The 18,577-nt window shown below is 32.4% G+C and overlaps 1 protein-coding gene across 1 annotated transcript; it reads left to right on the forward strand.

Moving 5' to 3' along the window:
- The first annotated feature begins 2,430 nt into the window (after positions 1–2,430).
- Positions 2,431–8,153, forward strand: LOC120080757 (cytochrome P450 CYP749A22-like). Its single transcript, XM_039035379.1, has 5 exons — positions 2,431–2,719; positions 4,527–4,750; positions 4,846–5,078; positions 5,978–6,356; positions 7,722–8,153. Exons 1-5 carry the CDS (start codon positions 2,431–2,433, stop codon positions 8,151–8,153), a joined length of 1,557 nt encoding a protein of 518 aa, XP_038891307.1.
- Positions 8,154–18,577: the final 10,424 nt, after the last annotated feature.

The following is an 18,577-nucleotide window of genomic DNA, read 5'->3' on the forward strand; positions in this document are numbered from 1 at the left end:
ATAAAAGTCTCTTGCCTAGTTTCACTCCCAACATTTGCAAATACAGTAGTGGAAAAGGCCCATGGTTCCAAATTGCAAAATTTGAAGCCTTTATTGGAAATAAAATGCGCTGGAATGTTAAAAGCGGATCTAGTACACTCTTTTGGTTTCACCCATGGAACTCCACATGTCTTATGCACCAAAACTTGCATCGCTTTTTTGCAATTTCAAATAGTATCAATATCACAGTGATGGAAGCATGGGATGCAACCAACCAGTGCTGGAATCCCAATATTAGAAGGCTATTGTTGAACAGAGAGCATGTATCTTCGTCTCAGATATCTAGCAACTGGTCTATTCCTAACTCACCTATGGGACTAGCTCCTCCAATGGTTCTTTCTCTGTCAAGTCCTTAAAGGATAATATTGCATCTGCTTCAGACTTGGCAACAGCTTATGGAATTCCTTGTATCCTAAAAATGCAAATTCTTTATATGGTCTATGCTTCACGATGTGTTTTCCATCTCAGAATCTTAATCCTCAGTGGTGTGTGTTGTGCAAAAACAACAGCCAGAGTACCAAACATCTCTTCTTTGATTGTAGATATTCTCGAGAAATATGGGAGCATTTACACCAGGTTTGTGCTGATTTTCCCTCCTCTTTGGCTGAGCTTATCTAAGACTCATACAACTTAAATATGTCTCCAAAAGGAACATCATTTTGGGCAATTTGATTGGGTGCAATTCTTTGGTGTCTTTGGCTTGAGCACAATAATCGTACTTTCCATACTGGTGGCAAATATGCGCCTCAATTATGAGAGAATATTTTACACCTTGCTTCTCAATGTTGTTCCAAGTCTTCTCTTTTTTATAATTATGATATTGTTAGTATCGCTCTCAATTAGAAGACCTTTCTCTGGCATTTCTTATAGTATTCATGAACTTCAAAACTTTCTTCTAGCTCAACATCCTTTTTATACCACTCTTTGGTGTATATATACTTGATCTTGATTTTTGGGATATGATGGAGGCGTTAAGGGTGGATCAACCTAGTTGATATGTCTGGGTGTACCTACTGATCCTATTTACCTCCTGTAATTATTTCCAATATATATATATATATTTTGATCAAACTAAAGTTTAAACATTGATGTAGAAGTTTTAATTTAATGCAAATAATGTTGATATTATGTTGATGTAGATGAATATTTTTATAAAATTTGTAAAAAAATATATTGAAATTGATAGATATATATGTAACATGTTTATTATTTTTATTATATTTATATTAGTGGCTCTATTATTTTTTTATTTTTTATATTCTATAGAAACGTAAAAATATCGATAAAAATGTTGATATGTGGATGGAAATTTAATACTATGATGAACGTGATTTTAATTTATTTTTTAAATATATTTTTATAACATTTTCCTAATAAGATAAATACGACCATCTAAAATAGTATAAAACCCAAAATTCTAAATTACATCCTTGAAACTTGTACGATATAAAACGTGTATAGGTTAACTTGAAATTTTATGGTATTGAGAGTTATTTAGTTGTCTTTTTTCTCAATTTTGTAGCGTTGCATTTGTTTGTTGTTTTATATAATGTCTTTTAGAGGGGTGATATTACCAAGAGAGAGAATAATTATATATATGTAAGGAGATAATAAGAATAATTATATATATATAAGGAGATAATAACAAATAAAATTACAAAATCAAATAACTTATGAAAATAACCAAAGTGAGGATAGCTCAATTGACATATAAATGCGATAATAATTATTACATGCAGTAGTTGAATCTCTCTACTAACCATTATACTAAAAAAAATAAAAAAACAATTCAAAAAAGAAATAAAAAAAATGATTCAATCTTAAAAAAGGTTGAGCCAACTCAGTATACATTTAATCAGCATAAATACAACTTTTTACTCATTGAATTTGCTTTCCTTAAAATGAGAATGATGCAAAATAATAATAATAAGCATAATTTTTTATTAATTTATTTTTAAATTTAAGTAGAAATTTATAGTTACATTTAATCTTAGAATTTATTGACTAAACTGTAATCTAAAATTAAAATCAAAAGAAAATGTAATGCAAAAAATGACTCCTTAACTGTACTGGCATCAAAATATAACTAAGACGAATAATAATTAAAAATAAATAAAGTGAATCAAAATGAAAAGTACAAAAACCAAAAACCAAAATAATGTGTGATTATATTAGATGGGTGTGCAGGCAAGTTTTGTTGATGACTTAAGTAATGAGGTAAGCATTTTGTTTTTTCGAAATGAAATCTCAATAATATTATCAAATTCCTTATGAAGATTCCAAAGAGAAATTTCTAACCCTCAACATTAGTATTATATATAAATCCTTAAGGAAAATATGCTTTCCAATAGAAAATTAAACATTATGATCTCAAAGAACAAAGAGGCAATAATGATGGATATTGTAAGCACATACATTATAATTCCAAGTCTTGTATTTGGATGTGTCATTTTGATCAGCACCATCATGAAGCTGGTGACCAAATTTTGGTTGACTCCCATGAAGATCCAAAGGATCATGAGGTCTCAAGGGATTCAAGGCCCTTCTTATAGGTTGATACAAGGCAACATGAGAGATATGTACACCAAAAGAATGCAAGCCATTGCTACCCCTATGGAGCTCTCTCACAATATACTCCCTAGGGTTATACCTCATGTTCACTCTTGGCTCAACCATTACGGTATGACGTCATTTACATTTCGAAATGATTTTCATATGACTTTTCAAAAGGCTTTCACCTCAACAACACTTGTTTTGACTGGGACGGTGTTTGACTTAAGATATCGATTTCATTTTTGTCCTATCCTTAGTCGTTCAAGGAGTAAAACTAAAAGGATAATTTTTCTAGAGAAAAAATTTTACCTTCTAATTTCTTAGTAATACTTGGGTGCATCGACCTAAGATTCAATCATTTTTGTGTATTCTACTCTAATCACACACAAAAAAAAAAAAATATGTAAAAGAAAAAACGAAAAAAAAGGTTTGTTATGTAACAAATTATGGTTGGATGATTAATTGAGTTGCACGATAAGGAATATAGACTAAGATACACCCAGTATTTTTTCCAACTTTTTATGCTAAATTACAATTTTAGTCAATGAAGTTTTAGGTTAATTAATATTTATTTTGGTTCCTAAACTTAAAAGAAATATATGTTTAATAGATTCTTAAACTTTTAAATTTGTATCAATAGGTCGTTGACATATGCAATTTTGTTTAGAAAAATTAAATGATATATTTGATATAAAATTGAACTTTATGCCTAATGGAACTTTAAAGGGTCGTTTGGTTTAAGGTTTTAAAGATGACAAGGAATTAAATATGTCTAGGAATAAGATTGCTAGGAATCAAGGATGACTGTGTTGGTTGTAGCTAAGAATATTTTCAAAATTTTATGGTAACAAATTAGCTTTATATTTTATTTATAAAATTAATCATGGACACTTCTATAAAATTTTGAAAGATTAATTGATAAACAATAATTTCAATTCAAAGTTTTGACCAAAATTAATTATTTAACTATCAAATAATAATATTAATTAAATTATTAGTTATAAATATTTGTAAAATGAGTAATTTATAATTAAAGATACTTGATTACATAACTTGATGTATTTATTTGATGAATTTATATAAATATGATGTATTAATTAATAAAACAATCAAAATCAATTTAAAAAATAAATATAATATTTTATGATTAAAAAATAATGAATTATAATTAATCAATGATAACTAATTATAATGACTAGAAAGTAATCTCATAAAATACTAAACATAATAATAATTAATTAACTACATATATAATTTATTAATGAATTATTAGTATTAATGTATTGGTTCTTTATGGTTTATTATATGATTAATTAATTAATTTATGAATATGGAATTGTTAAAATTCAAATATTATAATTTAAAATTTAATATAATCTTCTAAATTATAAATTTAATTTTTTCATATATTAATTTATTTTAATAATATAAAATAAAATAATAAATTCATGTATTGAAAGTGGAAAGAGTGTGTACACAAAAAAAAGTTCACACTTTTGGATAGGTATCATCCATGAGTATAAAGAATACATGAGAATAGTTTATTCCAAGCCTTAAAAGATGTGTATCCCTTACTCATTTTTGCCCTTATTCCAATCCCAATCCTCTCAATCCAAACGTCTCTAAAACTTTTAATTTTGTGTCAAGTAGGTCTTCGAATTTTAAAAAGCTTCAAATAAGTAAATAACCTATGAGATACAAAATTAAAATTTCAAAGATCTATCGAATACATAAAATTGATAGCGAAAAGACTTATTAAGCATTTTTTAAAGTTTTGGGATGGCTGTGTGTTTTTAGAGTGATTTTAAGAGATGCAATTTTGTTAGTTAATAACCAAAATATTCTAAAGTTTTTGAAAAGTGCTTTTACAAAAAAGATTAACGTAAACTATGATGATGGGATGAGTATTTGATTAATGTGTGTGGAAGGAACAGGGAGGAGCTTCCTACAGTGGTATGGCATTGAAGCTCAATTAATCATTACAGACCCAGAAATGATAAAAGAAGTGTTGAACGATAGACAAAAAAATTACCCAAAAGCAAAACTTGGCAGCCATTTACTTAGAATTTTTGGGAATGGACTTCTCACTTCTGAGGGTCAAAGATGGGCCAAGTCTAGGAAAATTGCCAACTTTGCTTTCCATGGAGACAGCCTCAAAGTAATTATTCAAATCCATCTATCATATATGCTTAATTATTATGTTTTAATTACTAACAACCTTAATTAATTGTTAATTATTAATTATTTTTGTAGAACATGATACCAACTATGATTGAGTGTGGTGAGAAGATGATTGAAGGGTGGAAGAATTATGAAGGGAAAGAATTGGATGTGTTTAAAGAATTGAAAGTGTACACTTTGGATGTCATTTCTCATTCTGCTTTTGGAAGTAGTTATCAACAAGGAAAAAATATCTTCCACATGCTACAAGAGCTCGCTGATCTATCAATTAGAAATGGATATAAAATTAAACTGCCAATAATCAGGTATTTCTAACCTAAACGTTAATGAGTGGAAATGACATTATAAGAATTTGAATATATGAGTTCTTACTCTCTGATATTATGTTAAATCGGTTAACTTAGTGAGAGTTGGAGTATAATTTAATTGTATCAATACTATCGTAATTGTTTAAGAAAGAAAAACAACATTATGTTTGAAGACTTTATTACTAGTATTATTATTATTGAAAAAGCTTGAACTAGTTTGGGTAACAATCTCTTATTCTCTCCAAATTTAAATTAAAAAAAAAAGTTAATGAATGCTTTGCATGAAACTATTTTTTTTAATAAAATAATAAAAGTTATCATATTATATATTCATATTTTAAAATATTTATTATATATTTTATAAATACAAAAATGATAGAATAAGATATTATACATTGTTAGGTTATCAATTCTATGTTTTGACCATGTAGGCCAAAGAGAATTGTCATAGATTTCTATGCATGACTCTAGTTTTTAATTTTTTTTAGTTTATAAAAAATTTGAGTTGTTTTTTCTTAAATCGAAAGAAAATGGATAAAAAAATAAATAAATTTATAAGTAAGAGTCATATTTATGAGCTTAATTTTTAAAAACGTCGGTAAGGAATGTATAACAAAACAAAAGAAATTGATAAGTAAGAGTCATAAAAAAACGTCGGTAAGGAATGTATAACAAAACAGAAGAAACTGATAAGTAAGAGTCATATTTATAAACCTAATTTTCAAAAACAAAAAAGTTAAAAAACAAAACCATTATTAAACTAGTCTTCTTCATTTTGGCTTTTTTTTTTGGCAATGGAATAAAATAAGTAAAATTAAATTAAAGTCTTTGTTTGATAACCATTTTGAAAATAGTGTTTTTTTTCTCATATATATTTTCGTTTAACGTGTGTACAGTAAGATATTAAAATCGAAAGACGACGTAGAAGGAGAGCGACTTGAAAAGAGAATGAAAGAATGTTTCGTGGAAATAATAAGAGGAAGAGAAGAGAAAATGAAGAATGGAGAAGGAGAAGGGTATGGGAATGATTTTCTAGGAATGTTGGTGAAGGCAAAGAATGAAGATGAAAAATCAGAGAGAATATCAATGGATGTGATAGTAGCAGAATGCAAGACATTTTACTTTGCTGGCCATGAGACAACCAATGTTTTGATTACTTGGATTGTGTTTCTTCTTGCCATACATAAAGAATGGCAAGAAGAAGCAAGAAATGAAGTTTTAAGGATATTTGGACACAACAACCCAACATCTGAAGGCCTTTCTAAATTAAAAACAGTAAGATTCATCCTTTTGAACATTGTTTCAAAGTGATTATTGTTTTGTTAAATCCATAGATTGAAGTGTTGTGTGTTATTCGTTTTCGAAAATTAAAAATAGGACACTAAGCGGTTATCAAACGAAATCAATACAATTTAACCCCGTAAATATTTTAAACAAAATTATAACCTCGATTAAAAAAAAAAGTTTTTAATACCTCGTTTGATAATTATTTGGATTTTTTATTTTTTGTTTTTGAAAATTAGTAAATTTATAATTAAACACCCCTTCTATCTATTGTTTTATTTTTATGTTTTTGTTGTCTACATCTTAGGATCAAGTTTTCAAAATCAAACACCTCTTCTTGAAAGCTACTTTTTTTTAGTTTTCAAAATTTGACTTGGTTTTTTAAACAATTGGTAAAATACAGATAATAAATGAAGAAATTTGGAGGTGGAAGTAGTGTCCATAAAGTTAATTTTTAAAAACAAAAACAAAAAATAAAATGGTGGACCTAAAAAGTAGTTTTCAAGAACTTGTTTTTGTATTTGAACACATTTGGTTGAAATTCAAATGTTTACTTACGAAGTATGAAAATCATGAGTAAAAAATTAGGAGAAAACCAAGGACAAATTTAAATAACAAAATGGTTACCTCGGGGCCTCAAGAATGCAAATAATGTCTACCTAAAAATATGAAAAACCATAATTAAGAAATTGAAACGGTGTGAAAACAAGCATACATTTAAAAACAAAATACTAAAAATCAAATGATTATCAAATGGGATCTTAGTTTTTGTTTTTTAAAACTAAACTTAATAAGCACTATTTTTACCTATATGTTTCTTTGTTTTATTTCCCACTTTTTACTAATATTTTTATAAACCAAGCTAAAATTTGAAAACTAAGGTCTCTTTGATAACCATTTCATTTTTTGTTTTTAGTTTTTAAAAATTAACCTATCTCTTATAATTTTCTTACAATGGTTTGCATTTTTTAAAGCATAAGAGTTGAATTCTTAGTCAAATTCCAAAAGCAAAAACAAGTTTTTAAAAACTATTTCTTTTTAGTTTTTAAAATTTAGCTTGACTTTTGAAAATATTGGTAAAAAAATAGATAACAAAACAAGAAATTTAGAGTTAGAATGGGTATTTGTAGGTTTAATGTTGAAAAACTAAAAATCAAATAGTTACCAAATGAGGCTTAGAAAAATAGTTTTTTGTTTTTAAAATCTGACTAAGATCAATTCGGAAATATGAAATTGAGGAGAAAATAAACATAGACTTAAAAAATGGAAACAATTTAGTTCCTTTGTCATTAAGAACAAGGTTATCTTAGACGATGTTTATGGTAATATCTAAAAATATTTTGTTTGATCTTATAGATGACAATGATCATCAATGAAACCTTGAGGCTGTATCCACCGGCAATGACAGTATCCCGACAAGTGGTGGAGAAGGAAGTGAGATTGGGGAGCCTTCTTCTTCCGACGACACTTCAGCTGATGATCCCCACCGTCGCAGTCCATCACGACAAAGCCTTTTGGGGGGAAGATGCACATGAATTCAAACCAGAAAGATTTTCAGAAGGGATCTCAAAAACCATCCAAAGAAACTCCGCTGGGTATTTGCCATTTGGGTTAGGTCCTCGAAATTGTGTGGGGATGAACTTTGCGATGAACGAGGCCAAAATTGCTATGTCAATGATTCTACAAAAATACTCATTTACCCTCTCTCCTGCCTACGCTCACACGCCCGTTCAGTTTCTCACTACTTGCCCTCAGCAAGGACTTCAGGTCATTCTTCGTTCTGTATAAGATTAGAATCAGAAACAAAAACGTGTTTGATGTAAGAATAGATTGTTTATCTTAAACACCAAAAAGTTATTGTAAGTTATAATTAAACATCGCAATAAGTATGATATTAAATTTTTGCCAACATAATATATAGACGACATTTGCACGTGTTGTGTCCATGAGTTTACATAAGAAGTCAAATCAATATTTAAAAAACTATATATAACAAAATTTCACTAATGTAAATATAAAATAATAATAAACATTCTAATTTCAAATATGAGCTTAGTTGAACGATAATTGACATGATCTTTCATAATGGTTATGTAAACCCCTGAACTTGTTATATTAGTTAATTAAGTTTAAGTCCTCTTAATTATGTGTTTAAGGTGTGTATTAACATTAATGAAAATAAGCTAAATATGTTTAATTAATGGTGTGTCTGAAATGTAAGAGGAGGAAATTTTCTAAGTGGTACAATTATATGCATTCAGATTGTGAACATAATCAACGCATAGAGAGTTGAGAATGTGAAAATATGTTAAGTATGGAATATTGAGTCCTCGGGTGAAGTAGAAACAAGTTAACACTTAGAGAAAGTAGAGGGTTCCATGCGTTGGAACTATGAGGCGCCATGCGACCAGACCAATTGAATGATGCGGCCAGAGGTCCAAGAAGGGGGATGTTATGGCTAGGTACAACTGAAAGAACCATGAAGTTCACCGCGAAAGTAAGGATGCTAATTTACAAGACAAATAAATATGCATTAACATTAAATTACAATATGCTTTAGAAAAGAAGAGGAAGAGTTAGGAAAATACTTACCCTTGATGAACACAACTATCTTCATGAAATCCTCCTCTTCGATCGCAAACAATCACGAACCCAAAAAAAAAAAAAAAAAAAAAAAAAAAAAAATCCAATGAGGACACCACCACAAAAGTTTCCTCTATATTCTCTATAGGGGAAGAGAATCATCAGGAGTTGTGGGCTTTGAGTTTTGGAAAAAAAAAAAGAATGATTTGAGAAGGGAATGTTCTTTTTTGTGAGCTCTAGAGAGAAAAACAGAGAGATTGAATTGTCTTATGTAAATCTTCTATGGAGAAGATGAAGACCACACATTCAAAAACTACCCACAAGCACGATCAAATTGAGAGAAAAGAGGGGGAACTCCCTCCTCAATTAATTTTCAAAAAAAGTTTAAATTTAAAATAATTTAATAAATTATTATTTATATATATATATATATATAATAACCACCTTATCCTATAGTATATATTAAACTATGTGTTATATCAAATATAACACATAACCTATAGTTTTTATATTATATCAAATACAATATTACCTATAGTTTTAATTTCTCTCAATGATACATGGTATTTAATATAAATCTAATTCATATTAAATTTAATTATAATAATCTCATCCACATAATTAGTATTTGAATCATATTCAAATATTTAATTCCTCTCAAAATAAACTTTATATTATAATATATCAAATATATTATATTCATTATATCACATATAATTAATTTCCTCATTTAATTTGAACAATTCAAATTAATCCAAAATTAATTCTCAATAATCCTTGTTGAACTATAAAGTGGACCTTATGGACCTCTAGATTGAAGCTCTAATGATACTTGAATAATTAATTAAACTCCTTTAATTAAATTACTCAACATCTGTTAAATGTCGGTCACTCCATTAAAGACCGAAAGCTGCACTCTTCGTACTACAGATAAATTTCTGTACCCATTGGATATAACCAGTCAACAACGCGCTGATCCTTCACAAATTGCTCGTAAGTATAGCTAGGCCAAAATTACCATTTTGCTCCTGTAGTTACATCTAACTCTTTAAGTACCCCCGATTCCTCTAATGAACAATAAGTCATAGTCCAACTATGACTAATTTATCTACTTACCCTGACATTAGGGAATGAGTGAATTCTATTTTGTGTAGCTGTGTTCCCAACTTCTCAATCAGATGAATCACCAAAATTCTAGGCTTATTGAGTCGACGATCTGGCCACTCTCACCCATAGAAATCAAAGAACCGCCTTCATAGGTAGGAGTTCACAACTCACTCAGGATTCAGATCATATCACCTATGGTCATCCTGATGAAATGTAAGTCTCTACTATTAACGACATTATATAATGAGATTATCCATTTCGTGAACCAGTCTTATACAAACCTTTTTGTATAGAATACCCTCACTCACATGTCTCCACATGAATGATCACGATCAGATCATTTGTAGCACTTTACAATAATTGTAACATCTACAAAGCAGGTCGTATTTGTAGTGTCACCAGGATAAGGTATTCAGCCTTTGAAGGATCTCTTATTCAAGAGAACTAGTGAGCGGAAGCAAGATCTTTCCAAACCCATTGTGAAAGAATAAACACATTCACAAACATACAAGAACAGTTATGCATCTTAAAGAAAATTACAACATGCTTTCTTAACTAAATACAAAGGGAATCAAGAGACATACCTTTGAAGAACTCTTCTTCACGTATTCCCTCGATCTACACTAGTCAGGCATCCCAGAAAATTCTACACGATCACAAATGCAATGAATGCTCAGTGTAATCAGGAACTGTTTGATCCTTAAATAGCAACCCTCAATACTACCACTCGGTTACCTTGGTATTCTCGGAGTGAGAATCCAGGAGGTGTGGACTCTGTGTAAATTTGGTAGAGGGAAGGGGGATGTATACGATCAAGTTAAACGATTAAGTAAGTGGGAGAAAGGTTTAGTCTATCGTATAGATGTGAGTACTCGATCGTTTAGCAAACGAGGAACAATCGTCTAGTAAACTTCTCTCAATCCTTTAGTCCCTCGAAAGGTTCGTATAGTTCTCTCTTTTTCACTTGATCGATTAATAATCAATAATACGATCAACTTCAAAAAATGAAAACTCTTTTCATTTTATTCTTCAGTTACTAAAACTGAAAAAAAAAAACTCCCACTTGCACGGTTAATGGAGAAAAGAAATAACAAACTAAAACAATTATCTCATAATTGTTTTTATTATAAATAAATATAATAACTAACTTATCATATTATATTTATAACCTATAGTTTTAATATCACATCATATGTAATATTTAAACCATAGTTCTTTTCTCCTTTATTTAATATAAATTATATTTATATCAATTCCTCCAATTAATATATCTAATACATCAAATAAATTATATCACATATAATTGAACCAATTTAATTAAATCATATATAATCAAATTTTCTCTTGTTAATTTGAACATTTCAAATTAACCCAAAAACTGATTCTCAACTTGAATCCATGGAGCTAACAAGAGGACCTTATGGACCTGTAGCTTGAAGCTCCAACGATACGTGAATAACTGACTAAACTCTTTAATCACGATATCCACCATCGTTAACTTCAGGTACTGCACTAAAGACCGACAACTGAACTCTTCTTACTACAGATATATTTCTGTGTCCATTAGATATAACCAATCAGCAGTACGATAACCCTTCACAGATCGCTCGTAAGTACAGCTGGGTCAATTTACCGTTTTCCCCTGTAGTTACATCTAACTCCTTAAGTACTATTGATTCCTCTAATGAATAATACATCATAGTCCTACTATGAGTTAACACTTCTCGGGCCATGAGAAAGTGTGTGGCGCCACATCGTTCATGCCCCGGAATCAGCCCTTAAGGGAACAATCTATCTACTTACCCCTGCTTCGGGGAAAGAATGAATTCCATCTTATGTAGTTGAGTTCCCAACTCCCCAATCAGACGAATCCCCAAAGTGGTAGGTTTGAGTCGGCAATCTGGCTACTTGCACCCATACAAATCAAAGAACCGCCCTCTGATACTTGATTTTATGATGTGGAATTGTGGATGATATGCGATGATGAAATTGCGTTGAGCACTCAAGTTTCCTCAGTGGAACCCAAGTGTAAACCCCACCGAGTTTCCTAGTAAGTCTAGGGTCGAACTCAGGGACTTGGGAAAACATGTTGTGATGGTGAATTTTATGAAAACTTTGCGGTAACCAAATAAATAAATAGTTGTTGAGGTTGATATTTGCGGTAATGAAAAATAAACAAATGCGGTGGAGTTTGAAAAAGAGTTGATAAACGGAAGATGCGATGAATATGCGATGAACGGGTTGAGAAGGGTTTCGGCTAACACTTCCTAGGATGTGTTCGTGCTTTGCGATCATGCATTATGCATACAATAGTAAACCACCTCTCAGTGCAAATGCCGCGACTTCTAAGGCTAGAACGCATGCGATATATGTGATAAGTCTATAAGACCTACACATAAGCCTCTATTCTTATTTATGCGATGACAAAATGACACACACACAAATAAGGGGACAACATAATATCATTCCTATCTCTAAGATGCATGCGATGCAGGTTGGCAAACAGAGCTTATCTCTAAGTCCCTATTTCTTGTTTATGCAGTTCTAATCTTGCTCTCTCGAGTCTAGATTTTAACCTAGCTCTTTCAAGTCTTAGGTTTTTTTGTTTAGACTCTCTCTCGAGTAGCTCAAAGGGATGTTTGGCACAACATAACACAAGATAATCGCAAGCAATGAACTTCTTAGGTCATGTTAGCTTAGTTCTTCTCAGCCCATTCGACTAGTTTAGCTACTCATGTGTACTAAGAGAGTGAACAGATGTAAAATAAGAACTTCCATTGTATAAATATAAAGATGAAGTGCAAAACAACAATGCAAGAATAGAATAAAGAGCCTGGTAGCAATCTCTTGCTTCCTAGGCTTTTACACTGTCTTTCTACTTGTGTTCAAAAGATAATCTCGCTCTCGCAAGAATCGGCCCGCTCTTTGCTTCTATGCCTTAGGGTTCTCTCTCGAGTTGCCCTGAGCAATCTCCAGTGTCTCTCCTCTTCTTTTGCTCTGCCTTAAAATAAAAAGGAAAACTATGGACAAAGACGTGCGATCCGAACTTATGAATTTTTGAACTGGTGAACCCCTTTTTTGAAGGTTGCCCTCGGTATTTATAGAGCTTTGGGGATGAAAGGTGCCTTCCCTCTTATGATTGCATAGATGGGATGGCTTTAACTCCTCACTGATACGACGAATATTTGTTACCGAAAAGCTGAATGTACTTGTTATCGTTAGCAGCTGTCAACTTAATTCGGATTCCACTGTCATCAGCTTTCTGTCCCATCGTGATTAATTATGCCTTTCACCCAGATGCGCCCACCAAGTTGCGTCGGCTAAGTTGCAACAATCCTTCTTGAGAAAATGTTTGCGAATACAATCATCGCAAATCCTTGCGGTAATGTTGCGCTCGATCAATGGTTTCCTATGATCACAATTTTTGCCTTGCGTCAACGTATATTCTGCATAAAAATACAAAAATCAACTGTTCCTATGCGATGAACGCATGCGACCGTAATGTAATAAACTTAATACTTTTTGGACGCAATCTAACATATTTTATCAACACAACCAGCATTGTTTAAGAACTTAACACTATGATAACGTTCATTTCTGCCAATTATCACCCTCATAGGTAGGAGTTCCCAATTCACTCAGGATTAAGGTCATGTTACCTATGGTCATCCTAATGAAATGAAAGTCTCTGTCATGAACGGTGTTATATAACGAGACTAAACATTTTGTGGTCCGATCTTATACAAACTCCTTTGTATAGGATATCCTGCTCGCATGTCTCCACATGAATGATCAGGATTGGACCATCTGTTAGCACTTTACAACACTTGTAACATATACAAAGCGAGCCGTATCCGTAGTATCACCAGGATAAGGTTTCCTTCCTTTATCATATACTACAAACCATTTAGGTTATCACTTAAGGCATGATCCAGTTGTATGTCTCCACATACATGCTTAAGTTACAATGATAACCAAGGATCTTAGTTTATTGGTTTGTGGTTAATGCAACTAAAATATCCCATATTTTATAGACAACAGTGAAGAAAATATCTCATATTATTACATCACAAATGTTTGTTCATATATGTGTTTACAAACTACAGGACCCTGTGAGATTTAGGGCATCAACCCCAACAATCTCCCACTTGTCCTAAAGCGAGTGGGTGTACAAGATAAATATAAGTACAAAATAATAAACTAGGGCACTAAGGCCTAGTACAAAATCTCCCACTTGCCCTAGTCCAGCTGCAGACGATCTCGTAGACCCATGCTCTGTAGATTACCCTAAAAAACTATAACCATGAGAGCCTTCGTAAATGAGTCAGTAACGTTGTGCTTCGAAGCTATATTCGTGACTATCACGTCCTCTCGATGCACAATCTTGTGGATGAGATGATACTTTTGCTCTATATGTTTGCACACTTGTGACTCCTAGGCTCACTGGAGTTCGCCACAACACCACTATTATCACAATAAAGGGGTGATGGCCCTAGACATGTCTGAAGAAACTTCCTGAGTCAAACAGCCTCCTTAGCAACTTCACAAGCCGCTACATACTCGGCCTCCATCGTGGGGTTAGCGATGCACCTTTGTTTAGTGCTTTGCCATACTACAGCCCCTCCGTTAAGAATGAACACTGATCTTGAAGTGGATTTCCGAGAATTCTTTTCAGTCTGAAATTCAGAGTTCGTGTATCCAGTAAGGATCAAATCCTTAGATCCATACACAAGCATGTAGTCCCTCGTTCTCTGAAGATACTTGAGGATGTTTTTAACGGAAGTCCATTGACCCTATTCTGGATTAGACTGATATCTACTACTATCCCTACAACGTAGCAGATGTAAGGTTTAGTACATAACATCGCATACATCAAACTGCCAACAACAGATGCATAGGGGACCCGTGTCATTTCCTCGACCTCTTGCTCTTAGGACACTGTTCCTGAGATAACGTATCTCCATGCCGAAAAGGCAGTAGGCCCCTTTTGGAGTTCTGCATCAGTACTTGATAAACATCTTGTCAATGTATGATGCCTGAGATAGCGTTAGCACTTTGTTCTTTCGATCCCGAAAGATCTGAATACCAAAAACAAACTAAGCCTTTCCAAAATATTTCATTTGGAATTGGGTCACTAGCCAGTTCTTAATGAAGTCAGTAAACCTACATCATTCCTAATGAGTAGGATATCGTCTATATACAACACTAGTAAATCTACTGAATTGTTGATGATTTTCTTGTAGACATAAGACTCATCAACGTTTTGGTCAAAGTCATAAGATTTGATCGCAGTATCAAACCTTATATTCTAAGATCGAGACGCCTGTTTCAGCCCATAAATGGATTGATTCAGATTGCAAACCTTTTGCTCTTGACCTTGGGCTACAAATCCTTTAGGCTGCACCATATAAATGGTCCCTCAAGATTACCATTCAGAAAGGCAGTCTTGACATTCATTTGCCATATCTCATAGTCATAATATGAGGCAATGGATAGGAGGATGTGGATAGACTTCAACATGGCAACAGGCGAGAAAGTCTCCTTATAGTCAACTTCCTCCACCTGGGTATAACCCTTTGCCACAAGTCTAGCCTTGAAGGTTTGCACCTTCCCATCAATACCCCGTTTCCTCTTGTAGATCCATTTATAATCTATAGGTTTAACCTCATCAGGTTGATCTACAAGATCCCATATTGAGTTGAAGTACATAGACTCCATCTCGAGATCCATGGCTTTAACCCATTTATCTCAGTCAACATCCTCCATTGCCTTATAATAAGACAATGGATCCTCAATCTTGCCATCGGCTACTATAGCCAGGATTTCAGTGAAACCCACATAGTGAACAGGTGGGTTCGCAACCCTCCCACTACGTCGAGGTTCCCTCAACTCTTGAGGTGGATTTGACCTACTAGTTGAACTTTCATCAACAACTCTTGTTGATGTAGCAGACCTTTCAACAACTCATGTTGATGTTTCAGTAGTTTCCTTGGAAAGTTCATGCAACATGATTTTACTATGTAGACTGTGCTCCCTCATATGATCTTCCTCAAGGAAGGTATCATTTGTCGATACAAACACCTTGTTTTCCTTAGGATCATAAAAGTAACCCCCTCATGTCCCTCTGGGGTAGCCTACAAATAGGTACAACCTCAAACGTAGTTCCAATTTCTTAGAATTAGCCTCAAGCACATCTGCTGGACAACCCCAGATGCGGAAGTGACGCAAACTAGCTTTACACCCATTCCACAACTCCAAAGGTGTTCTGGCAACACTCTTGGAAGGAAAACAGTTGAGGATATAAGTTGCAGTCTCTACTGCAAAATCCCAAAACGAGTCCGGTAAGGAAGCGTAACTCATCATCGACCGAACCATGTCCAATAGGGTTCTGTTTCTCCTCTCTGATACACCATTCTGCTGAGGTGTACTAGGCACTAAGAATTGTAAAACGATTCCATGTTCTATCATATAGTTCTGGAACTCAGAATCCAAAAACTCTCCACCTCAATCTGATCGAAATGTTTTAATCCGTTTATCCAATGCATTTTCACCTTACCTCAAATAATCATCAATAAAGTGATGAAATACTTGTAGCCTCCCCTGGCTCACATATTCATTGAACCACAAAGGTCTTAATGCACTAACTCTAGAGATTCTTTGGCTCGATAACCTTTTCCAGTAAAAGGTCTTTTAGTCGTCTTGCCTTCAAGGCATGACTCGTACACAGGTAAAGAATTTTCCTCTAACTCGCTTAGAAGTCCATTCTTCACCAACCGCTCAATCCTATTGAGATTGATGTGCCTTAATCGAGGGTGACAAAGTTGGGCATTTTTTCTTAGGAGAAACCTTAAGTCGTTTATTTTGAGTTACGACAGTTTTATGTCATGAAGGGAATTTGTTGCTAATGACCTTAGTACATACGAATTGTTTTCAAGTTTTGCTGAACAAATCTCAACACCATCTTTTAGAATAAACACTTTATTCATCGAAAAGTTGAGAGTATTTTACATTCAATCAAACACTTTACAGAAATTAAGTTCCTCTTTAACTCTAGAACTACATATAGATCATTCAAAATGATAAATTTATTCTGTAAAGTGAACTGGAGCCCTCCCACTACCACAGTTGAGACGACGTGTCCAGTGCCTACTCACATCGCCATCTCACCAGCCTTAAGCTGCCGCCAGGATCTAATCCCCTGAAAAGAAGAACAAACATGATTAGTGACCCCAAAGTCTATAATCCAGGAAGAATCTGAAGGAATGAAATATCATGCAACGGAAGACTTCATAACCAATAAGCACTTAAACTACTTTTAATTTGAGTTTTAAGCATGTTGTTCATATGCTATTCAGAAGAGGGTTTGAAAACATATTACATTTGAAGATATCCTTCACAAATTTAGCTGAAATCCACCAAGATAGAGCTTGAAACTTCAAGAGGACTACCATGATCTTCTCTGATATGCTGATGCTGGAACGTGTGGTGGAAATACTAAATCAAGTTGAATTGATGAAGAACCAGTGAGGGGTATGTAGGGTTTTTCAAGTTATCACTTTAGCAAGTATAACATAGTATGCTCATTTGTTCTTCATGCATGTAGCTTCTTTATATAAGTAGAATTCATGCAAATATATAGGGTTGCATGAAGAGCAGCTCTAGCTTGAAGGTCATCGTCAACTAGAAATGGAATTTGGTGACTATCCACCATAATGTGGTTAGTTGATTTTTCCCAAAAATTGGAAAAATCCAATAACTTAAAATGATTTCAAAAATCATTTATTTATTTATTTTTTAAATTAGTTTTCTAAAATTAATTAAAAAATAATTAATTTAAATAAAACTAATTTAAATTAATTTGTAATTAAACTTTTAATTTAAAAATATTAATTTAATATCTAAATATTAAATTAATAAAATATCAATATCACCAATAAATAAATTTTATTTAAATCATAATTTAAATATTAATTGATTTTCCACTTTCAATTAATTTCAATTGAGTTAAACGTTTATAATTGTATCATATACAATCAATCGAAAACCCCACAAATTTGATTTTGAACATTTCAAATTCGTAACCCTAATTTCATACATCAATACTCAATTCGTTATTCCAAATTAATGAGTTAGTAGGGGGACCTAATGGACTTACAGATCATGAGCTCCAACGATCTATAATTAATTCGTTAAAACTCTTTACTCGAATTAATTACTATTCGTTAGCTATCAAGACACACCACTATAACTCGATAGTTGCACTCTCCTCACTATAGATATATTTCTGTCCATATAAACCATAATCAGTAAGTTGATCCTTTATAGGTCGTTCGTAATTACAATTTTGTCAAAATTACCGTTTTACCCCTATAAATATATTTTGTTCCTTAAGTAGCCACTAACCCTCTAATGAAATTTTTTTTATTCATAATACTACTTATGAATCATGACCTTCTCTATCATGAGAAGGTGGGACCCCGATTGTTCAAGACCTGGAATTAGCACTTAAGAGAACAACCTAT

The sequence above is a fragment of the Benincasa hispida genome, chromosome 7 (assembly GCF_027475165.1).
Source record: "Benincasa hispida cultivar pf3 chromosome 7, pf3_genome.v1.1, whole genome shotgun sequence".
Classification (NCBI taxonomy): domain Eukaryota; kingdom Viridiplantae; phylum Streptophyta; class Magnoliopsida; order Cucurbitales; family Cucurbitaceae; genus Benincasa; species Benincasa hispida.